At 41.3% G+C, this 24,621-nt stretch overlaps 1 protein-coding gene across 6 annotated transcripts in view; it reads right to left on the bottom strand.

The window, feature by feature from the left end:
* Positions 1 to 1,130: 1,130 nt before the first annotated feature.
* The window catches only part of APP (amyloid beta precursor protein), a 297,857-nt gene continuing 274,366 nt past the window's right edge, over positions 1,131 to 24,621 (bottom strand). For 3 of the 6 annotated variants that reach the window (XM_017856460.1, XM_017856476.1, XM_017856490.1), the window contains 4 exons: positions 22,250 to 22,303; positions 18,855 to 18,955; positions 12,985 to 13,131; positions 1,131 to 2,353 (listed from right to left, as the gene is read on the bottom strand). In XM_017856460.1, coding sequence (XP_017711949.1) covers positions 2,252 to 2,353; positions 12,985 to 13,131; positions 18,855 to 18,955; positions 22,250 to 22,303 — 404 coding nt within the window. In that variant the 3' untranslated portion in view covers positions 1,131 to 2,251. The remainder of the gene's footprint in view (positions 2,354 to 12,984; positions 13,132 to 18,854; positions 18,956 to 22,249; positions 22,304 to 24,621) is intronic. The other 3 variants (XM_017856467.1, XM_017856483.1, XM_017856498.1) reach the window with 1 other exon arrangement.

Genomic DNA, 24,621 nt, shown 5'->3' with positions numbered 1-24,621 from the left:
TTCTTGATACCATTTTCTCACTCTTAATTGGATTCGGCAAGCAGCAAGTGACTGAACCTGCATTTCTGTTACAGGGATGCAGCCAGGAGGCCGCTATCTGTGAACCAGGACAGGGCCCTGGCCAACTTGACTCTGCTGGCACCTTGATCTCCTACATCCAGCTTCCAGAAGTGAGACAGAAATATTAAAGTCACCCAGTCTATGGGATTCTGTTACAGCAGCCTGAACTAACATAAGGAGACTTTCCCAATAAATAATTATGTAGATATGACATATTTTAAACTACAGAACTGTGGTTCTCAAATGTGATTGACTTTGTCCCCTAAAAGACATTTGGCAATGTCTGGAGACACTTTTGATTGCCAGTGGGTAGATGCTGCTAAATAAATATCCCACACTACTCAGGAAAACTCCCTTTGACAAGTAATTATTCCCCACAAAATGTTAGTAGCATTCAGGATAAGAAACCCTGCTTTGGCCGGGGGTGGTGGCTGACGCCTGTAATCCTAGCACTTCGGGAGGTCAAGGCAGCTGGATCACGAGGTCAGGAGATCGAGACCATCCTGGCTAACATGGTGAAACCCTGTCTCTATTAAAAATACAAAAAATTAACCGGGCGTGGTGGCGGGTGCCTGTAGTCCCAGCTACTCGGGAGGCTGAGGCAGGAGAATGGTGTGAACCCGGGAGGTGGAGCTTGCAGTGAGCTGAGATCACACCACTGCACTCCAGCCTGGGCCACAGAGTGAGACTCCGTCTCAATAAAAAGCAAACAAACAAACAAAACCAAAAGAACAAAAGAAACTCTGTTTAATAGATAACAATCAGCTGTCTTAATTTTTATTTCCCTGGAACTTTTCCCTTTGTCTCTCATTTGGGTCAAACTTGAGGGCCAAAATGTGGAAGCAAAATATTTTAGATCAAATAAAGACTGTAAATTAGGTCTAGGAAATATTTTCCCAGCACTGGGAGACACAAGTTGGCCCTAACTTCCTACTCAGACTTGCAATTAAGACACAACAGGTGTGGGTACTCAACATGAGAAGATTTCTCACTGGGTAGCCACAGTTCTTACTGTAGATCAGTAAATGGTCAAGATTGTTACCATAGAATCATTCACACCAGCACAATGGTGCTCCTCCAAGAATGTATTTATTTACATGAAAACACCATTTTATACAAATTGAAGACACATCTTAAAGAAGGGTTTGTCCAGGCACGCCTTCCTCCTTCCCTTATATTGCCACTTCCATTTTCATCTTCTGTTGTATCACAAATAAAACTTCAGACTGGTTAAAGAAAATTGAATCTGCCTCTTCTCTCCCCACCCAGAATTACTTCGACTGTTTAATGTCTGGAGTCATCCTTCAAAGAAAAGTCTTGCCCAGGGTTATTTTATTTAATTTATTTATGTAATACAGTGTAGAAAGCGATCATGTCATAAGCAATGATTCTGTACAATCATCCTGCAGAAATTGTTTTTGGAGAATTCTTGGTAATTTAAGACCAGCAGAGCACCCCTCCCCACCCACCCCGTAAAAGTGCTTACAATGAACAGGGATTCTTTTCTTTATCAAAGACCCAAAGATACGTGGACAAAAAAAAAAGCTTGAAGTCTCAATGCCTAATGTGTGCACATAAAATAGGCACAAAGAAACAAACGTGTATCCTCTTAATTCCTATATCACAAATAGAGCAGAAGCAGCAATCTGTACAGTAAAATGCAATCATGGAAAAAAAATCTCTCTAAAGCATCTGAAATACTTAAAAATGTTTAACTTTAGAATGCATAGTGATCAGGAAAGGAATACTTAGGCAAGAGAAGCAGCTAAACTCCCACGTTCACATGAAGCATCCCCCATCGATTCTTAAAGCATATGTAAAGTAGGACTTAATTGGGTCACAAACCACAAGAATAATATACAACTGGCTAAGGGGCTATGTGATAAATAATCAGGAGAGAATCTATTCATGCACTAGTTTGATACAGCTAAATTCTTTACAGTACACAAAACCCATTAATAATGTAGTGTAGAGACCAAAATGTAAAGAGAGAGAGAATACATTACTGATTTGTGGATTAATTCAAGTTCAGGCATCTACTTGTGTTACAGCACAGCTGTCAAAAGGCGATAATGAGTAAATCATAAAACAGAGGGGTTTGTTTCTTCCGACAGTATTCTATAAATGGACACCGATGGGTAGTGAAGCAATGGTTTTGCTGTCCAACTTCAGAGGCTGCTGTGGCGGGGGTCTAGTTCTGCATCTGCTCAAAGAACTTGTAGGTTGGATTTTCATAGCCGTTCTGCTGCATCTTGGACAGGTGGCGCTCCTCTGGGGTGACAGCGGCGTCAACCTGAAAAACAAGGAAGAGGAGAGCTGAGTAAAAAATAAAAATCAATCCTTTAAGGGTGAACATGGAGAAGCAGTAAAAAGATAAGGAGTACAGTATTCTTCATTGCAGAACACCCATGATTTTCTCCCCCACTTTGATATCTTGGAGAAGAACGCCTTTGCCCACCAGTTATACAAATGCTGTGCTCCATCTAGCCACCAGGTGGCGGTGGAAACCTTGGCGCACTTATGAAGTGTCCAGTGGTTGTTTCTGGTTCTCCAACACCACAGTAAGTGGATAAACCCAGTGCAATGGTATTTTTTCCTCCCCTGTTGGCTCAATAAAGGACAAATGGTGTCAATGAAAGCCTGTTTTACTTGGAAGTGTTTTGGTAAGATAGATAAAACCACAAGAGTATCATGGAGGGAGATTCAGCAAAGTATACTGTATCTTGGGTGACACTCAAATCTGTGTAGAAAAATACTCGATTTCCTGGACTGCTGAATATCTTCCCATGCTGATTTAGTCTAGTCCGTTTCTATCAAATTTTATGTTTGTTAAAATGTTAAAGAGAGGTCTGAGAATCATTTAATTAAAACAATAACATACATATGCCAAGGGGGGCTATTATTTGGCACAAGAAAAAAGGAAGAGCAAGGACAACACCATTCTAGATTATGTAATTTTCAAAAAACTGAGAATTAAGATACTATAGAATTATGTTCAGCTAAAAGTTTAAAATCAGACCCTCTCTGTTAATATGTTGCTTTACCTCTAACTAAGGTGAGGCCAGTAACTGAAGATGTTTTCCTCCCCTTGTCACTGTTAGAGCTGTGTGGGGAATTTACTCTCTGCAGGTTGGGCAGGGCACTTACCACTACAACGTGGGCAGTGGCTGTTCTTGTTTTACTATATTTGTTATACCTCTCCCTGTTCACAGAAGACAGGAGGTCCTTAACTCTGCTGAATGATTAACAGCTTACTTTTTTGTCTGTTAAAATTCCTTTTTTGTAAAACCATGGTAAGATGGAAGAGAATAAATACAAAATCATTAGAATGAAAAGAAAAGGCATGTTTTCCAGAGAAAAGTTCGGATGTACCATACAGAAGATAGTCCTTCAAAGGGATATTCCCTAGAATGGGCTACTCATTCATCTCTGGGAGAATATTTCAGGCCCATTCCCCCTTGCTGAGTGTTGCTAAGTGACATTCCCCCACTTATGTAGCTTTTCCCCCTACACACCCTGTCTGGCACAGATCTGAGCCTACACAGCAATGCCCCTGAAGCCAAGGAAGAAAAAGTACCAGTGAGGACGTGATGTCAGCAGTAAGACATGAGGTCTCGAGATGGAGCTAGATATGTCATGACTAGACCACACTGGCTGATAATAATTCAGACTAAAAGATCTGTCAATATGGTTGGGTGCGGTGGTTCACGCCTGTAATCCCAGCACTTTGGGAGGCTGAGGTGGGTGCATCACTTGAGGTCAGGAGTTCGAGACCAGCCTGGCCAACACGGTGAAACCTTGTCTCTACTAAAAATACAAAAATTAGCCAGGCGTGGTAGTGCACATGCATAATCCCAGCTGCTCCAGAGGCGGAGGCAGGAGAATGGCTTGAACTTGGGGGACTGAGTTTGCAGTGGGCCAAGATTGTGCCACTGCACTCCAGCCTGGGCGACAGAGTAAGACTCCATCTCAAAAAAAAAAAAAAGGCTACCTTGTTGTCTGGACTGAAGTTTGTATCTGACTGACCTCTTGCTGGCTACTCTACTCAGTAGACAGCCTCTAAAGAAAGAGGAGGGGCGCTTAACATGCCAATCATGCTTCCACTTCGTTGTGATTGGTCAAGCCTATAGGGGTACACAGCCACCTAAATGACATAATACATCAAGAGAAATGTCTAGGCCAGGCAAGGTGGCTCACACCTGCAATCCCAGCATTTTGGGAGACTGAGGAGGGTGGATTGCTTGAGGTTANAAAAAAAAAAAAAAAAAAAAAAAAAAAAAAAAAAAAGGGCCAGAGGTGGTGGCTCACAATCCCAGCACTTTTGGGGGGCCAAGGTGGGCGGATCACAAGGTCAGGAGTTCAAGACCAGCCTGGCCAACATAATGAAACCCCATCTCTACTAAAAATACAGAAAAAAATTAGCTGGGCATGGGTGGCATGTGCCTGCAGTCCCAGCTACTCTAGAGGCTGAGGCAGGAGAATTTTTTGAACCTGGAAGGCGGAGGCTGTAGTGAGCCAAGATCGCACCACTGCACTCCAGCCTGGGCAACAGAGGGAGACTCTGTCTCAAAAAATCTGTCAGTATAATCAGGTCCCCCGTGGTCCCTTGGTACAGCCCTCCTTCATGAAGTGATTGACTCTTTTCAGTCTGGGAATGAGGTGGAATGACTAGCAGCGGCTCATCCCAAGGCAGCTGGAATAGGTAGAGATACAGCTCCCTCGTCCCTTGGGACAGAGTGTTCCCTCCATCACGTGCCCTGATTCTTTTTTTTTTTTTTGAGTTGGAGTCCTGCTCTTGTCGCCCAGGCTGGAGTGTAATGGTGCAATCTCGGCTCACTGCAACCTCTGCCTCTGAGGTTCAAGTGATTCTCCTGCCTCAGCCTCCCGAGTAGCTGGGATTACAGGCACCTGCCACTACACCTGGCTAATTTTGTATTTTAGTAGAGACGGGGTTTCACCATGTTGGCCAGGCTGGTCTGGAACTGACCTCAGGTGATCTGACTACCTCGGCCTCCTAAAGGGCTAGGATTACGGCGTGAGTCACCACGGCCACGTGCCCTGATTTTCAAGTTTCCATTTATGGAGAGACTGTGTACCACTGTGAATCCCTCCAATCTACCATCCTATGGCTCAGAGCTGCCTGAGTTCCCCTGCAAACTCTCATGTTACTCCAATGACAGACCTAGGCATCTCCCCTTAGCACACTCCTACCAACAAGCTCTAACCAAGGCCAGTCCTCAGAGGACACTACTCGAATGGATGCTCAGCTTCCCTGTCCCTCTGGGAGCAAATCACAGATGTTTTCCTCATCTTCTCCTCTGTCCTTTGATCTGCACTGTTGTCAACAAATGAGGTCACCTGGCTTTAACTGGTAACTGTGTAATTAGCCTCCAACCTGTAAGTTAAAACACCATGGTTAAAGATTAGCACCAATCATGAGAGAGTTCATTCACCCTGTAAATCTGCGTGCCAGGAGACAGCCTATCTGCAGCAGTATGCCATTTGAACTTGGGCATCATTTCTGCTCCCCGTCATCTCGTAACTGAGATCTCAAAGAATGCCCAGGTTAAAAAAAATTATCTTGCTTAGGAGATTAAGCACAAAGCTGCTATGTTTCTGATTGTAGAAAAAAGCCCCCATGCTGCTTCACTATTGGAATACTATGCTTTCATCTCTTCCAGGAGGCACATCCACCATCACACTCGCTGTCAACCATCATTTGCATGCGTCAGGGGCAGGGGCACACCTGGCAATTTGATAGGTTTATCTCCTCTTCAAACTCCAAAGCCAAACACCTCAGAGTCCCCGGCTAGAGAGGCGAGGCTCCAAGGCTGGGGCACAATCCAGGCCTCTCACTCTCCTGTCTTTTCTTGGCTTCCGTTTCGCTACTCGCTAATCCTATTACCTTTTGCCACTGAGAGGACAGTTACATTTTGCCATTCCTGCCATGGAGCAGCTTGGCCCTCAGACCTCAGACGGCTCAGGAGCTACAGGAGAAGGGATTATCTTGACAAAAGGGCATCCAAGGAGTATGGATTGGATCTTTAATCTCCAAGCCCTTGAAAGCTAGATGTGAAAAACTGAGTACTCATGTCTATGGATAAAGTTACCGCTAAAGGAAGAGCAGCAGGTAAGGGTAGCCTTCCTCTCCAGCAGGCTCACCAATCTCTTCCTCATTGCTAAGCTACAGCAGTGGCAAGGGCCACCAGGTGAAGGCCAGCCCCACCATGCCCCTGTGCAGACAGGGCCTCTGCATGGATGCAGTATTTCTTCTCTTAAAGCAGAGCCAGGGGAGGTTTGAGCCCGTGGTGCTTGTTCTGGAAGGAATAAAACAATGAAGTTGGCCGGGTGCGGTGGCTCATGCCTGTAATCCCAGCACTTTGGGAGGCTGACAGGGGCGGATCACAAGGTCAGGAGATTGAGACCCTCCTGGCTAACACGGTGAAACCCCGTCTCTACTAAAAAAAAAAAAATACAAAAAACTAGCCGGGCGTGGTGGCGGGCGCCTGTAGTCCCAGCTACTCAGGAGGCTGAGGCAGGAGAATGGTGTAAACCCGGGAGGCGGAGCTTGCAGTGAGCTGAGATCCAGCCACTGCACTCCAGCCTGGGTGACAGAGCAAGACTTTGTCTCAAAAAAAAAAAAAAAAAAAAAGACAGTGAGGTCAAGGACAGAATTTCCATTTTTCCAACCAGGTAGGAACATCTGCCACTCTGGGATGAAGACACACATACCTGCAACCACTGAATATTCATTCTCTTCCCAGACTGCCTGGAATACACAGCAGCAGGAACTGATCTGAAGTCTTCATTTGGCTCTCAGTACGCTGCACCTTCCTGAGATCTCGGTCCCTGCACTGCATGGCGGCACGGCTTCAACTGGCTGCTGCCTATGACACACGCTGAAAAGGGCTGAGCCCAAACAGCCTGACCCGCCTTGTCCTAAAATAGCTTTGAGGAGAACTTTTGACACTCTTTGGCTTACCTCCATACCCCCTTACCCTTTTCTCCCTTTCTCCCTGAACCTGATTCATTGGAACCATTTAGTCCTTCACTGTATCCAGAGTAATTTAGAGCTCAGCTATCCGCCTGCAGGGACAACATTCTATTTGGGTGTCCTTAGTTTCCAGGTCTCCTCCTATTGTCCCTAGAGTATTTACATGGAGGTGTGTGAGCTAGGAGGAGAGGCAGGAAACACCACGTTTACATTTTATTACGTACAGTAACCAGCAGGATGTGGATTGACAGATGTCCTTTTATACAAGGGACTGAATCAGGCCAAACGACAAAATCCTGTCATTGAGATGGGCCAGACAAGTAAAGGAGGGTAAGGGAACTAAGGCGTACAACATAACAATACTGTGACACATCAAAGGAGCCACAAGTATGTGGAAAAAAAAATAAAAGCAAAGAAAACAGCCAGGAAGTTTTCAAGCTAGTGACTTATCCCTCCTAGTAACCTCCCAGTAATTGCTTTCTACTTAGTTGTGTAGATGCTTGTTTTCCTAATTTTGATGCCATCTCTTTTTAGTTATATATAAAACTAGAAAGCAGTTGACTGTGTTTATTGCCAACATCAAGCAATTCTTCAGGCAGGTTCAGGAACTCCTTTGCTATCCCTTCATAATCTTTTTTTAATTTTTGTTTTTATTTTTAGAGTCTTGCTCTGTCACCCAGGCTGGTGTGCAGTGGCGTGATCTTGGCTCACTACAGCTTCCGTCTCCCGGGTTCAAGCGACTTTCCTGCCTCAGCCTCCTGAGTAGCTGCGACTACAGGTGTGCGCCACCATGCCTGGCTAATTTTTTGTATTTTTATTAGAAACAGGGTCTCACCATGTTGGCCAGGCTGGTCTCGAACTCCTGGTCTCAAGTGATCCACCTGTCTTGGCCTCCCAAAATGCTGGGATTACAGGTGTGAGCCACCGTGCCCGGCCTGTAATCATTTTTGATACTTTCCTTTGATCTTCCAATTTCTCTTCCTGCTGCTCTGTAAGCAGGAAGCCACTCCTAGGTTTTGCACCCACCCTCATTTCTCCTTATCGTGGCTTTCCATTCAACCTGACCACTCTCTCCAACTACTCTACAATGCCAGCGTCAGTGTATCTGTACCCTTGTGGGTCAGTTTCTGGCTGGGAAGAAAGGACCTCTCAGGACATCTTTTTATGAAGTCACTAGTATGACAGCACATTTCTTAGGAAGTCATATGCCATACCTCCATAAAAGCCAAATAAGGAACTCTCTTCTTATTTAGGTCATTAATGAGATGACCCGGAGGTGGGGCAGGGAGACTTCTGGTGTTCCAGTGATCAGATCCGTGAGAGGAAAACTTTTTCACATCCTATAGTAAAGAGAAGCTGTGCCCCCAACTTCTCCTTATTAAAGGTGACATCTCTGGGGAAAGTAGCAGAAAGAGCTACAATATGTATTTTTAAATATCCAGTGTCTATGTATGTGAATGTAGAAAAGTATCGCTTGCACTAAACAGATCCTGGGAACAGTGGGCTTTGCAAGAACGTCCTAAAACAGGAGCAAGGGTGGGTGATTCAGCTAGTGCTGAGATTTCCAGCCACCACAGGGGTATTCTGACATGGAGGGTGCATTTGGGGAGTGGTAATAACAAAGGGCTATTGCTTCACTGCTTGAGGCACCAATAAGACACAGTTACCTCCTTGGGAAAGCACGGCCAGCGGCTCACAGAGTGACTCTCTGGCCTTATGGCTAAGTAAATCAGTCAGTCAATATGTACTGCTTATTTTTTTTTTTAAAAAACAAAAGTAGCAAGTGTTCATTTCCAAATGCTAACAACTCTACCAATAAAAATACAGTCATGGGTCACATACTGACATTTTAGTCCATGACAGACCGAACATATGATGGTGGTCCCGTAAGATTCTAATGTTGTATTTTTTTACTGTACCTTTTCTGTCTATCTGTATCTTAAATACAGATACCTGCCAGTGTGTGGCAACTGTCTATAGTATTCAGTGCAGCAACACGCTGCACAGGTGCGGAGCCTAGAGGCAATAGCTTGCAGGTGTGTAGCCCAGGTGCGTAGCAGGCTATACCGTCTGGATTTATGTACATGTACTTTATGATGTTTGCACAGTGATGAAACCGCCCCGTAACACATTTCTCAGAACGTTATCTCCAGTGTGAAGTGGTATGTGACTGTTCTAGGCTTGTTTTATTTATACATTTGTTCTCAGGTTTTTTCCCTAGGGTTCCTGTCTCTGATCTTCTGCAGGCATTTTTCACTCTAAAAATGAGAAGTTTCCTGAAAACCAATGCTTTCATCATGACTTCTTGCACTGATGGTATGTAAGTACAGTGGTATTCTGTCCTGAGTGACTGAGGTGAGTCCAACTGGAAATATTCATGTACTCATATTTGTTCTTATTGAAGTAGGGTTACTGATTAATGAAGGTTAGCCAGAGCTGGAAATAAAGGTATTTCCATGTACTTGAGTGTGAGACGGCCTGTTAAGGTAGGAAGAGGATGTTTCAGAAGCATCACTTCCGTTCCGTGCAGACGCTGGAATGCTGAGAAAAATGGTGCTCTGAAAGCCCACAGTGCTCTCCCACCTGAGAACATGCATAGGCTGGGTTGCAACTCTCTGTGTTCAAGTTCTATCATCCCAGCTAGACTATACATTTTTCGAGGACAGAAAAGGAGAATGTGGTCTATTTCAACACTGCTGTACAGACACACCATGGCACTGGACAGAGGGCTGCCTTCGGGAAGGACAGCCACAAAGGTCTTGAGAGGAAGAAGGAGATGAGAGGAAATAAAACACAAACGAGGTGGGGCCCTTCATTTAGAAAGGTTTCCAGTTGCTCTCAAGTAGACAGCAAAATGAGTATCTAGAGAAGAGCTGAACAGCCATCTCTCCCGACTTTGCTCCTGCAAGGATACCTTCTGGCTTAAAAATTAATTTCAGAATCTGGGTCAAAATGTCAACTTCTCCTCTGATATTTTAAGTCCAATGAGACACTGCTTGGTAACTGACTAAAAAAAAAAATCATTTTAATTCAGGCAGCTGGAAGAGCACTTAAAGGGCAACTGGTTATCTGGGAGGCAAGAGATACCATTTTCCACTCCCTAAGGCTTGTGCATAGAACTAAAAGGAAGGAATGTTAAAATGATGTGTCAGTGATTCTCAAATCTTACTGCACGTCTCATTCATTTGGGGAAATTTTCAACACTCAGATTCTGAGGCTCCTACTTGGGAATTCTATTTCCCTAGGTCTGAGGTAGGACCTGGTAAGTCTCATGCACAGCCAGGGGAAAGAGCTCCTAGTGGAGGCCTTGCTTTTATGCTCAGCATCACTGTGGCCTGTTACGGGCTAAAATGTGTCCCCCTAAAATTCACATGTTGAAGTCCTAACCTGCCAGTACTTCCACCTGTGACTGTATTTGGAGATAGGGTCAAAGAGGTAATTAGAGTTAAACAAGGTCATCAGGGTGGAACCTAACCCAATATGACTGGTGTCCTTATTGGGACACAGCGGAACACAGAGTGAAGGCCATGTGAAGATACAGGGAGAAGACAGCCGTCTGCAAACCAAGGAGAGAGGCCTGGGGAGGAACCAACCTGGGTGATACCTTGATCTTACACTCCAGAAATGTAAGAAGGTAAATTTCTGTTGCTTCATCCACCCAATCTGTGTTACTCTGTTATGGAAGCCCTAGGAAGCCAAGTATTTGGCCTTTGGCATCAAAGACAGGCAACTTCAATGGATAGACCGGCAGTAAAGATAGAACTATATTAAATAAATTGAAAAGGGCTCTTGAAGGCCGGGCACAGTGGCTCATGCCTGTAATCCCAGCACTTTGGGAGGCTGAGGAGGGTGGATCACTTGAGGCCAGGAATTCGAGACCAGCCTGGCCAACATGGCAAAACCCTGTCTCTACTAAAAATACAAAAATTAGCCAGGCATGGTGGTGTGCTCCTGTAATCCCAGTTACTCAGGAGGCTGAGGTAGGAGAATCGCTTGAACCTGGGAGGTAGAGGTTGCAGTGAGCGGAGATCATGCCACTGCACTCCAGCCTGGGTAACGGAGCAACACTCCATCTCAAAAAACAAAGAAACGACAACCAAAAAGAAAACAACAACAACAACAAAACAATAAAACAAAACAAAACAACAGCAAAAAAGAGCTCTTGAATTATTCAAGTATGAAGACATCTTTATTTGCTCAAATATGGAATTAAAATTTTTAAAAAATTAATTAGAGCAGAAATGAAAGAAACGGATACTAATGAGAACATATACTGTTTTGAGGGGCACAAGCTTAGATACCATTACAAAAGGTGCAATGACCAAACATGACAATGGGGTCATTGCTTTTATGTGCTCACACTCTGGTCTATGAGCCAGTCCGTTCCTTTCCACCCTGTTGCCTGCTGTTCTCTTGGTTTCCTTCCTCACACTGCTCATCCACGTCAGTATGAATGGGGAAATGAGGCTCAAACCCAACTTCCATCAGCAGCTTCTGTTGTAGTCTGCAGAGGTTTTAAGTGCTGAGCAAAATGAAATTCTGGCTTCACCACAAATTTCATTTATTTAAACTCTGTCCTCTTCTAATCAAGAATGGTTTAGAGTACAGTTCCTTGGGGACAGTGGAATCTTCAGCTCCCTAGCAACATCTGGACTTTTCTCTGATGGAAAAAGCAATGGGGGCTGGATGTGGTGACTCACACCTGTAATCCCAGCACTTTGGGAGGCCAAGGTGGGTGGATCACCTCAGGTCAGGAGTTCAAGACCAGCCTGACCAATATGGTGAAAACCCGTCTCTACTAAAAACATAAAAATTAGCCGGGCATGGTGGCGTGTACCCATAGTCCCAGCTACTCAGGAAGCCGAGACAAAAGAATGGCTTGAACCCGGGAGGCAGAGGTTGCAGTGAGCCAAGATCCAGCCTGGGAGACTCTGCCTCAAAAAAAAAAAAAAGCAGTGGGGAATATGAGGGGAAATATGGACTCTGAGCTTGACCCTGCGTAATTTGAACCCTTCTGTCTTGGCCTCAGTTCCCTCATCTACAAGATGAGAAGATCAATTTGATTGATCATCATCAATGTATCTTTCAGCCCTAAAAATTCCATAACTCTTAAAATATCACAATAAAATGTCACACAAATTTTTCAGTTTCCCTGTGCATATAAAAGTTATGTTTATACTATATTCTCTGAAAGACAGTTTCCTAAAAAGTTGCATATACTGTGAAATTTTAACACTTTTCCCCATCCAAATGACATTTTAAATGCACAAAAATAACTTATTTGTACATTTTCTCTCTCTCTCTCTTGTTTTTGTATAGCACCTTGAAACTAAGATATTTCAGGTGGAAGTGCAGGGTAATAGGTTGAAGAACTCTCAAATAACAATCATTTATGTTTTGGTGGGCCATTTGGTATAGTATGATTTCCTGAGAAACTTTAAAGGCAAAAGTCTGCACTGAAAAGTCACATTATTTACTATTACCTGGTTGTATTCAGAGGCCAGACTATTTAAGACATAAGAAATCCAGGAATAAATATGTTTAGCTTTTTTTTGGAAAAAGCAACTTCCTACTTCTGATTTTACTTTTAACTTCTCACACTGATTTTTGTTGTCTTTGAAAAAAAAGTCTAAGAGTAATCATACTTTTTAAAAGTCATGCATTATCATTTGTGTTATTTTGATAACTTCAACACAAATTATAAGTTGAGATAACAACACACAATCTCAATACCTTGATCAGAATATTCACGATAAGTTGCAATGAACAAAAAGCAAACCAAGAAAGAACAGCTGTAACCCAAGCATCATGGAAGCACATTGATTCACTTTTTGAAAGAGATACTTTGATAGTTCTTAGCAAAGAGCTAAGCCTAATTCTCATAGTCTTCTTTAATTCCCACTTGCAAACATGCAGTCACGTTTACCCACCTCCACCACACCATGATGAATGGATGTGTACTGTTTCTTCTTCAGCATCACCAAGGTGATGACGATCACTGTTGCTATGACAACACCGCCCACCATGAGACCAATGATTGCACCTTTGTTTGAACCCACATCTTCGGCAAAGAACACCTTGAAAACAAATTAAGAAAAAGAATTTTAATTTCTAAATGCAATTTAATTTACAATTTATAAATGCAATTAGAATAATTTCATTTCTTAAATGCAGGGGACATTTGGATGAGGTTATATGAAAACTTTCAGTATATTCTCTGGCCAACTGGTTGGTCACATATTTGATGCTTACTTAAAAAAAGAAAAGAAATCACATATTCTCCTTACTAAGAATAACAATCATAGTTTACAGAACGATGTACAACATGTGGCTTCCTCAGTTTGAGGAAGTCTACTTCCCCCTCACATGTCAAAACCAAAGTCTGCAGTGACCTGAAACTCTTTGACAGGTGGAACATTTGGTGAGTGGTGGGAAGATGGTGCTTGGATCTATCAAAAGCTGGAAAGGCACAGATCATACTAATGAAAGGAGGTCAGCATTTTCCCAGTCACAGCAGGTTTGAAACTCTGAGCCCTGATGTCTGACTCCAAGTGACTCAGACTTAGGTGTTTTTCAAGCCTGTAGATGTCCTAATTTCCTTGGAGGGACACTTTTAATGCACAGGAATAGGCATTCTGAAACAAAGGAGTTAAACAATAGAAAAAAAGGTATCTTGTTACCTACTTTTAGCTACAGTAATTCAGCAGAATTCTAATTAACCTTTAGCAGTGTAATGCTTTTTAAAGCATAATGCTATTTCAAAGGGAAGTACAGGCAACATGAATTTTAAGTCACTCATAACTCATGTTTTCTTACTATTGTCTCCAGAAACCAAAATCTGAAATGTTGCTTTATTCTTGCTCTTTATTGGATTAAACATAAAAAGAATTTTGAGAACACTGTAAAGAAGAAATAAAATTTTATTTATTGCACTACATTGCTTCATACTGTTTATAAAAGCAAGTCATTATTTTTCAACTTTATCTACTTGAATGAAATTATAGAAGCACACCACAATGTTTATCATCTTGTTATAGAAGGAGTTGATCTTATGCCAGATGAAGTAAAACTGTAGCTAAACATTATTATGTTTGCTCTGCAACTTAATGAAAACACAGGCATACCTAGCTTTATTGCACAGTAGTGCTTACAGATAGTATTTTTTTTAAAAAAGAAAACAAACAAATTAAAGGTTTGTGGTAACCCTGCACCAAACAAGTCTATTGGTGCCATTTTTCCAACAGTGAACACAGGTTCACTTCATGTCTGTGTCACATTTTGGTAATTATTTAAATATTCAAACATTAAAAATTATTATATCTGTTTAGTGATCTGTGTGATCAGTGGCCTTTGAGGTTACTATTTTAATTGTTTTGCAGTGTCATGAAACATGCCCATAAAGACAGCAAACTAAATCAATAAATGTTGCGTGTGTTCTGACTGCCCCTCCCAAACTGGCCACTCTGCCCCTCAGCTCCCAGGATCCCTATTCTTTGAGAGACAACAATATTGAAATGGGGCCAGTAAATAACCCTACAATGATCTCTAAGTGTTCAAGTGAAAGGAAGAGTCACACGTCTCTCACTTTAAAGCAAAAGCTAGAAATAATTAAGCTTAGTGAGCAAGGCATATTGAAAGCCAAGATTCTTGTGCCAGTTAGCTAAGTTGTGAATGCAAAGAAAAGCTCTTGAAGGAAATTAAAAGTGCTACTCCAGTGAGCACACAAATGATAAGAAAGCAAAACAGCCTTATTGCTGGTAGGAGAAAAGTTTTAGTTGTCTGGATGGAAGATCGAAGCAGCCGCTACATTCTCTTAGGCCAAAGCCTAATCAAGAACAAGGCCTCCAACTCTCTTCAATTCTGTGAAGGATGAGAGAGGTGAAGAAGCTGCAGAAGAAAAAAAAAGTTGGGAGAGGTTGATTTCACGAGGTTTAAGGGAAGAAGCCGTCTCCATAACACAAAAGTGCAAGGTGAAGCAGCAAGTACTGATGTAGAAGCTGTAGTAAGTTATCCAGAAGATCTAGATAAGACTCCTGATGAAGGTGGCTACACTAAATAACAGATTTTCAGCGGAGATGAAATAGACTTATTTGGAAGAAGATGCCATCTAGGACTTTCATCACTAGAGAGAAGTCCTGCCTTCAAAGCGTCAAAGGACAAGCTGACTCTCTTGTTAGGGGATAATGCAGCTGGTGACTTTAAGTTTTTGAAGCCAAGACTGATTTACTATTGTAAAAATCCTAGGGTGCTTAAGAATTATTCTAAATCTACTCTGCCCATGCTCTATAAATGGAACAACAAAACTGGGATGACAGCACATCTCTTAACAGCATGGTTTACTGAATATTTTAAACCCGCTGTTTGAGACCTACTACTCAGAAAAGATTCATTTCAAAATATTACTGCTCACTGACAAAACACCTAGTCCCCTAAGAGCTCTGAAGGACAGGTATAAGGAGATTACTGTTGTTTTCATGCCTGCTAACACCACATTCATTCTGCAGCCCATGGATCAACTTTCAAGTCTTATTATTTCAGCCTCTTATTATTTCAAAATATATTTCAAATATATTTTGTAGGGCTATTAAAACTGCCATAGATAGTGATTCCTCTAATGGATCTGGGCAAAGTAAACTGCAAACCTTCTAAAAAGGATTCACCATTCCAGATGCTATTAAGAACATCTGTGATTCATAGGAGGAGGTCAAAACATCAACAATAACAGGAGTTTGGAAGAAGATGATTCCAACTCTCATGGGTGACTTTGAGGGGTTCAAGACTTCGGTAAAGGATGTCACTGCAGATGTGGTGGAAATAACAAGAGAACTAGAATTAGAAGTGGAGCCTAAAGACATGACTGAACTGCTACCATCTCATGATCAAACTTGAATGGATGAGGAGTTACTTCTTAGGGATGAGCAAAGAAAGTGGTTTCTTGCAATGCAATCTACTCTTGGTGAAGATGCTGTGAACACTGTTGAAATGACAACAAAGGATTTAGGATATCACATAAACTCAGTTGATGAAGAACAGTGGCTAGATTTGTGAAACTGACTCCAATTTTGAAATCTGTTCTACTGCGGGCAAAATGCTATCAAACAGCATCACATGCTACAGAGAAATCTTTCATGGAAGGAAGAGTCAATCGACGCAGCCAACTTAATAAGAAACTGTCACAGCCACCACAAACCTCAGCAACCACCACCTGGATTAGCCAGCAGCAGTGAACATCAAGACAAGAGTCTCCATGAGCAAAAAGATCAGGACTTGCTGAAGACTCAGATAATCATTAGCATTTTTTAGTAATAAAATATTCTACTAATAAAAGTAATTAAAGTAGGTACATGGCTTTTTTTTTTAGACATAATGCTATTGCACATGTAACAGACTATAGTACAGCGTAAATATAAACTTTTTTTTTTTTTTTGAGATGGAGTCTCACTCTTGTTGCCCAGGCTGTAGTGCTATCTCGGCTCACTGAAACCTCTGCCTCCCGGGATGAAGAGATTCTCCTCCCTCAGCCTCCCGAGTAGCTGGAACTACAGGCGCATGCCACCACATGTGGCTAATTTCTGTATTTTTAGTAGAGATGGCATTTCACCATGTTGGCCAGGATGGTCTCGATCTCCTGACCTTGTGATCCACCCGCCTCGGCCTCCCAAAGTGCTGGGATTACAGGCATGAGGCACCACGCCTGGCCAACATAACTTTTATATGCACTGGGAAGCCAAAAAATTTGTGTGACATTTTATTGCAAAATGTGTTTTACTGTGGTGTTCTGAAATTTCCAAGGTATGCCTCTATCTCCCTAAAAAAACCTTTCAATATAGCCTCAAGGTAGCCAAATGACTGATTTTTCTAAGCTAAAACTAACATACTACCAATCTGGAAGGCAATATAAAATACAGCAAATGAAGCAACTTCTAAAAGTGTTTTCCTCATGGTTTATAACAAAATGAGAAATTGTTCATAATTATTCCCTTTACTAAACAAATGCTAGCTCAACATTTTTATGAAAAGCAAATCATTAATTAGCTAATATACTAGTGTGAGGTAATCAGGAATAAATGAAAGTCTGGACATATTCCTGTGTCTTTAAGAAAATACTGTAATTTTGTGATATTCATCGCACTAATTATAGTACATTATCTTATCAACTAGTTCAGTAGAGGGAGCTGATTCTCCTAATTGCTGCCGCTGCCATTAGTCACTGTCGCTTTACAGGCGTTAGTGTCATTGCAGAGATGGGCTTATAAGACACATGCCCCGGCGAATGCAAATTTTCTGTACATTAATCTTCAGCTTTCTGCTCTACCAACTCTCAACTCTTCAGCGGTTCCCCGGTTTTTATTACCATCTTCAGCAACAGCCTCATCAAGAGAAACCCTGATTTTAAAACAATTGATACTAGATTATCTTGCCAATGAAAACCATGCTTCAAAAAGCTAAATGTCTTAGTGTAAAAACAGAACGATGGGAGTTAAGAATGCAAATCCAAATCCCAAGTCAGTTTTTTATTTGCTACAATTATTTCGAGTCAAGTGAGGCATAAATAATAATTTGAAGGTGTTTCTTTTTGAGATTAATACTAGGATTTATCAACTTTATTTATGAATATTGAAAAGAAATTTTCTGCTTGAGAAAAGCTAACACACACACACAAACAAAAGAAGTGCCTGAGATAACGTCAAGCACTATTGCTATGGAAATTTTATTACCATTTTTCTGTCCACCACTGAATGTGATAAAATTGCCTTCTTTATTAATTTAACCCCTTACTGCACCTACTGATAAGATGGAACCCTAACATAATCCACTATTTGGTTTATCTGAATTTCTAAGCTTTTGGTAAAGGATTTTATATAACTACTAGAGCTGACCACAAAAGACATGTGGCTTTTTGATTTACTCCAATTCTAACATTAGGGGGGAAAAGTGATTTCATCTGAAAGGATGCTGCTGTCTTCTTTGCACAAACCTTTTGATGAATAACACTATCAGGAACATCATGGGGTCCTGCTCACCCCATGATCTTATTCTTGCAAGAGAAGTTAAATCATGGGAGGTAGGGGAGGGAATGAAAAGAAAGAGCTAGGGGAGAGATGAATGAGCAAAGGAAGACAGTTCCAGATGTGAACTTAAGCTATATAAAGTGTTCTAGAAAACCAAGCAGCGTATGCACGTGTTTGACTCTGATCCTTCAAGTAAACCTATTGTAAACCTATTTTCCCAGAAAACACAGTGGAAGTTAAAGTGGCTGCTATATTGAAATTAATTCCACTTTAAGTCCCGAGTCCTGCATGAACTTAGCTGCTTTGTAGTCCGAAAGAACTACACACAGAGCCTCTTTATTTTCTTTTTTTGAGACAGTCTCGCTCTGTTGCCCAGGCATGATCTCCGCTCTCTGCAACCTCCACTTCCCAGGTTTAAGCAATTCTCCTGCCTCAGCCTCCCGAGCAGCTGGGACTACAGGCACGTGCCACCACACCCAGATAATTTTTGTTTTTGTAGTTTTAGTAGAGACGGGGTTTCACCATGTTGGCCAGGCTGTTCTCCAATTCCTGCCCTTGTGATCCACCCGCCTCAGCCTCCCAAAGTGCTGGGATTACAGGCGTGAGCTACTGCGCCCAGCCTAGCCTATTTATTTTCTTCACGTTTTCATGGTAATCCTACAGGCAAGCATTGTATTTTTGTTTTTATCTTTTCCTTAATTTGGTTTCTATCACAGGATGAACCAGAGTTAATAGGTCATTTGGCAAGACAAACAGAGTAGTGGAAAGAGGTAAATTATTTTACGTACCAATTTTTGATGATGAACTTCATAACCTGAGTCATGTCGGAATTCTGCATCCATCTTCACTTCAGATATCTCCTCTGTCTTGATATTTGTCAACCCAGAACCTGTATTTTATCACAACGAAAGTATGCAGGACAACCAATTAGTTTTACTCATAAATAATAACATTGTAAGACAAAGCCTACCCAAAACTTCTTTCTAGGCCTGAAGTTAGAGGAAAATTGATTAATGACTTTCTTCAAGAAAAATGATACCCTATATTTAAATCCTTAATTACTACCTATTTTAAACAAAAAGAAATGAAAAGGTAAGGGAAACCTGAACGTAAGCCTTCTGCTGCCTTTAATTACATGCTATAATTTTTGAAAATGGGGGAAATGCAGAAGTTAAATGCTGGTTGAGAGGTTGGCAAGGATTTGTTCCTGGAATATGTTGGCTTGGCTTAGGGGCTCATTGTTTAGCCTATTATGTGTCTTTTTCCATGGGCACTCATTACTTCAGAAATAACAATAAAAGGCTTTAAAAATGAGCATTAATTACCTGGTGGAACAAAACTGCTACTTTGGGGCTTTGTTCCAATTACAAATAAATTATGTTCATGTATCTATACAGTGAAGTGTTGTAAAAATTATATAATTTTAGTCAAGTGTTCTAGTTATAGACACAGATTGTAATTGGTTCGTCTGCTGAATAAAGAGCTACAGTACATAATTTTTAAAATGCTTCTTAACGACTAACAGAATTCATAACCTACAAACTCTTCTCTATAAATTGCTGTATGATTCTTAATACTAATTGTTCTGACGAATTTCATTATTCAAATAATAATTTGAGGCTTAAAACAAAACGCAAAGTCATTTAAAAACCAAAAACATAAGTACAAAATATAAACATCAGTGTCCATGCTATAACATTTAATTATCAAACATCAGAATTTTAGGATGAAAAGGGCTTTTGACGTCATCTCTATGGTGTTCCCACCCAGGGGCAGACTGTCAGTTCCTGTTTGAACACAGAGGAATGTACCAATTTCTCTCCACTTTTTGATAGATTTGCCTGCCAAAATGGCCTTATTTACATGAAACCAGAATCAGTTTCCCTGTAACTTCCATCCTTGAAGTCTGATTCAACACAGAGCAAGCTTAATTCTCCCTTCCACAGTAAAACCTTGAACAGGCATCACATCCCTAAGGACAGGCATGTTCCTGCTGGTTCTTGTCTTACTTGGGCTACACATTGCCAATTCCTTTGGCTCCCAGGGGAATTTATTTCTTGCTCTTGGCCTAATCACTCTTTCAATCTTGTCTATGAGATGCTGGGAAACTTGTCATACATCTTGCTGACACTGAAAAGCACAATGTCCACAGCATATGATGTGCCAGTCTAACAGCACAGCCCATACAAGAAGGTAAGGATGATCTGACAAAACCTAGGAAATCCACGCTGGTTGTGACATGGCCCCATTTCCTCATCCAAGTGTTCAAAAAGCTTCCACTTGATAACCTATTTGAAGAGAGATTCATAATCAATGTCAATCTATACCTGGCTTGTAGACTGTGAAGTTACCGTCTCTCCTTTTTGCTCTAGAACTTCATTTTCCTATCCCTACCTTCCCAGCTTTCCACAAAGACCACAGGCAATGGTTCTATTTCACCTTCAAGTTCTCTTAGCCTGCAATTGGTTTGGGTCATAAGAACTTGGACTTGGGTAGCCAGATGTCAGAGCAAGACTCCTTCTCAAAAAAACAAAACCCAAAACAATTTTTTTTTTTTTAAAAGAAAAAAACATTGACTGTTAGTGTCACCTCTTCCTGGATATTTCAATAGTAACATACAGGCTCTGCTGGCCCAATGGAGAAATCTGATAAAATTGAATGAGTCAAATGAGCACTTTCTAAGTTAGGTTTTATGCTTGTAGATGAAAAGCAAGTCTTTTAAAGTGAGAAGCACCATGAAAAAAGTCCCAAGGCAAATGACCAACCTGAGCTGGCTGCGGTTGCAATTAGAACTGAACTGACCCTCAGCCCAAGGCCTTACAAGTTGGCTGAGCAGAACAGGAATGTCAACTCCTGGCTCCTTGAGATTCCCTTACATGACACTGACAATAAGGAGGACATCAGAAGAACTGAAACTGTCTCTGACTCACTATAATTTAAATTCCCCTTAAAAGCCTACAGACAGAAATTCATAACATCAACGAGACCAGCTGTCAAGACGCCTCACGCTACTGTCTCTGCTGCCGTTGTTAATCACAGCATAAAGGCATGAAGACGCCACAAGGCAGACTCTGAGTCTTCACGAGTGACTGTGCCTGGAGGAGGCAGTCATGGCTTGAGCCTGTGGTGGAAGTGTGAGGGACAGCGTGGGTCTCCTTCTGGCTCTGCTGCTGCCTGTATCTGAACCAGGCAGCAAAGGTTGACCTCTGCGTATTAATATCTTCAAAGAAGGTTAATTCCCTGTTCTTTGACTATTGCCTGGGGACATTATAAGGATAAAGAAGAAAATAAATACGGGAAAGTATGTGTTATTTAGGATTAAAATCTCTCTGGAATATACAGATTTGTCAATTCAATGACTTTCTTCCTCTTTTTGATTCACTGAAAGCGTTGGCTACTATCAGTTGGGTGAGGTTGTTCATGGAGTAGACACCAGGCACGTATGCTGTGCTATGACATTATTCATAAAATAAAAATGTGTTTCTTCTTAATGCTTGTGAAACTATAAAAAAAAAAGTGTCTATTTCAGTGTTAATGGGATTTTTAAGTAATATAAAAAAAAAAGGGCTTATGTGCAAAATTATGCATCTGCATCTGTTGTGTTACTTTAGCCACTCATTGAGAATAAGTACATACAACCCACAAAAGATAAGATATATTTCTGGCTCTGGAGAGAAACCAATTCTGGTATTTTCAGGAAATCATGTCTACTTCAGTAACTGATTGAAGTCTGAACCCAGTTTAGTTAGAAAGTGACCCATCTGGACACCAAACAAGAAAGGAGAGATGTTCACACTGGTATCCAAGTCATCACCTGACAGTCTACATCTGTCTGGGCTTCTGTTTTTAAGGACAGGAGCTATATAATCTTCTCTGTTTTTTGTTTGTTTGTTTTAAAGAAAAAAAGAAAAGAAAAAAAAAAAAAAAAACCCAAATTTGGAAGGGCTCTCTTTGAGGTTTCAAAAGGAAAGCTCAGAAAGAAAAAACAAATCACTTCACTCGGAATTTGGGAAATGAAGAATGAGGAAAAGTCAAGGGGAATTTCTTAAAGTTTGGTTTCTAAGGTCACTTCAGATTCTACCCTACAGTAAGCAGTAAGAGGCTTAACATGCAGAAAGGAGACAACGTCTGCTCGAGCTCAGGCACAAGATGCGGAGAGGCAGAAGTCAAGCGGTGCCAATACCTGGTCGAGTGGTCAGTCCTCGGTCGGCAGCAGGGCGGGCATCAACAGGCTCCACTGGGCACAGGAAGCAAGAGACACAGAAAGCAAACAAGACAAATTGAGATGGTAAGTCGTGGCTCCCGAACATAGTCGAGCAGGGAAAAAAAGCATATGCAATACACAAGTTACAAAAAAGGAGCAGCCAGGAAAGAACCACAGTGAGTTAATCCCGAGCATCGAGGACCAGGAGGGGCACCACTTTAAATGGTTGATCGCTATTGATGTGCCAGTCTTGCTCCTTAGTTTTCTAATAAAAGCCCTCACCAGGATATGCAGCAACATCAAAGAAGAGGGGTGGGGAGGGTGGATTTTCCTCTGAGCTAGTTTAGAGATAGTTTCTTGGCTTTTGATTAGAAATAAAATATTCCCAGCCTAGCAGAAAACCTCAAAGATACTTCCTTTTACAACTGCCCAATCTTGTCTTATTTTACAGTTAATTAACTACAAAAGGACTCTTAAATTTCCAGGGGAAGTGCAAATATGAATTTATCAGGAGAGCAAAGTATTACCACAGAATTTGCCATTTAGTGAGTGAATCAAATTTGTCCTTAGTATGAGGGCAGAAGAGGGAAACCGCAGTCTTTCTTTCTCTTTTTCAAAAAGGTTGGTTTCCATTTGACAGATGACATACAGCTGAAACGTGTGAAATTATTTCATTTTATATTTGCCATTGTTCACAATTTTTCCTTTGTATGTGTGTTCTGGGTCTGACCCAAAGAGCGCAGTGTGGACAGTACAATATTCCTCACCACCATCTGACCTTTCCAAAGCACTTCTGATGCTCAGAAAATACTTTCTTGTTTACACTGGTGTTTGAAGAAACAAGGAATGGGGACAAAGGCGAAGTTTTTTAGGATTAATAAATGGTCATAGGGTAAATGAAGCCATGGGGTGGAGGCACAGGGGGAAGCCCCTTTGGTAAGGTGGCAAATGTAAAGGGAAGACGGTAAGACAAAGCGAGCACAGGTGCTGAGGGAGACACGGTGTGCTCAATGAGATGGCTTCTAACAATTTCAGTAAAACCATCCAGCTCACTAATGCAGACATGCCAGGCATTCAAAGGTGGGATTCTCAGTCCAAATCAGTTTTGGATGACACATGTTAATAGAAACAGTGAGGGAGGAAAAAGTGGCAGTAAGCCAAGTCTCCAAAATATGAGAAAATATTTCGGGGAGCACTAGGACATTTGGATGAAATAAAAGAGTAAGGTGGTTTGGTCCTTTCTCATGCAGAGACTGGCAGCATGGTGGAGTCAAAAGGAGGGTGAGGCATCTGATCCCAGGTCTGGGCCCAACATTTACAACATCTGTGACCTTGGGCAAGTGCCCACTTCTGTGGCTGTTTCTCCATATGGAAATGGAAATGTTAACATCTGCATCTTCTAATTATGGTGAGGAACAAATAACCTTTAAAGCCTGTTTCAGACACCACCAAATACTACAGAACTGCACTGATTAAATATCCTATGATTAAATATTCCATAGTAACTACTGATGCGAGAATGACTATTCTCTAGTTTTCCACTAGTGCATTTAGAGGAAGACATACTTCACTTTCTTCTGCAACTCCCAAATACATTTTGACAATGAAGTTTGGTTGTTTATACTTTATGTTTTTTCTTTTCTGCAACAACCTGTAATGAGTAACTGTTATTACTCCTTGTAAAATGCAGTTAGTTGAAAGGTCATCGTACTTTTTGAGAATTTCCTGATGACGAGGAACCTAAATGGTGCTTCAACTGCAGTTAAGCACACACCAAAACACATGCACGAGGGCAGATACGTACCTTGAAGTGGTGGCAAGCGCATACATCAATAGTTACATTATTAGAAAATGTATATGCAACTCAGGGGTAAGTAAGTGAAGTGGACCTGTGGTTTAAATGCAGGCTGAGGAGCTGGTGGTCCCAGGGGCCACTGCTAATGTCACCACTTAGTTTCTCTGTGATCTGGGGCCAATCACATTCTTTCTGAACTTCAGTTGTGTCACAAAGTAAATGGTTTTTCCAGGGTTCAAATGCGTATACTCATGCGAAAGAAACTTACAAATGATATAGCCCTATACGTTTCTCTGCCTCTCCTCGCTCTTCTTCTTTTTTTAAAATAGGCATGTATTATTTAAAAACAGTAATAAAACCTTTCCTATTTTTTAGGAAGATTAAACAAAACTAGTTTCAGTGACATAAACCTTAATCTGCTTTAAAAGATTGAAGCTGATTTAGTATAAATTAATGCTAAAAAAATAAGTAGCGCAGGGAGCAGGCATTAAAATACAGTTCTTTTTTAAAAGGCAATTATGCTATCATTGCCAAAAAAAAAAAAAAAAAAAAAAAA

Source organism: Rhinopithecus bieti, unplaced genomic scaffold (assembly GCF_001698545.2).
Source record: "Rhinopithecus bieti isolate Rb0 unplaced genomic scaffold, ASM169854v2 scaffold_1295, whole genome shotgun sequence".
Lineage (NCBI taxonomy): Eukaryota > Metazoa > Chordata > Mammalia > Primates > Cercopithecidae > Rhinopithecus > Rhinopithecus bieti.
Note: the sequence above shows the minus strand (reverse complement) of the source record. Positions and strands in the feature narration are given on the sequence as shown.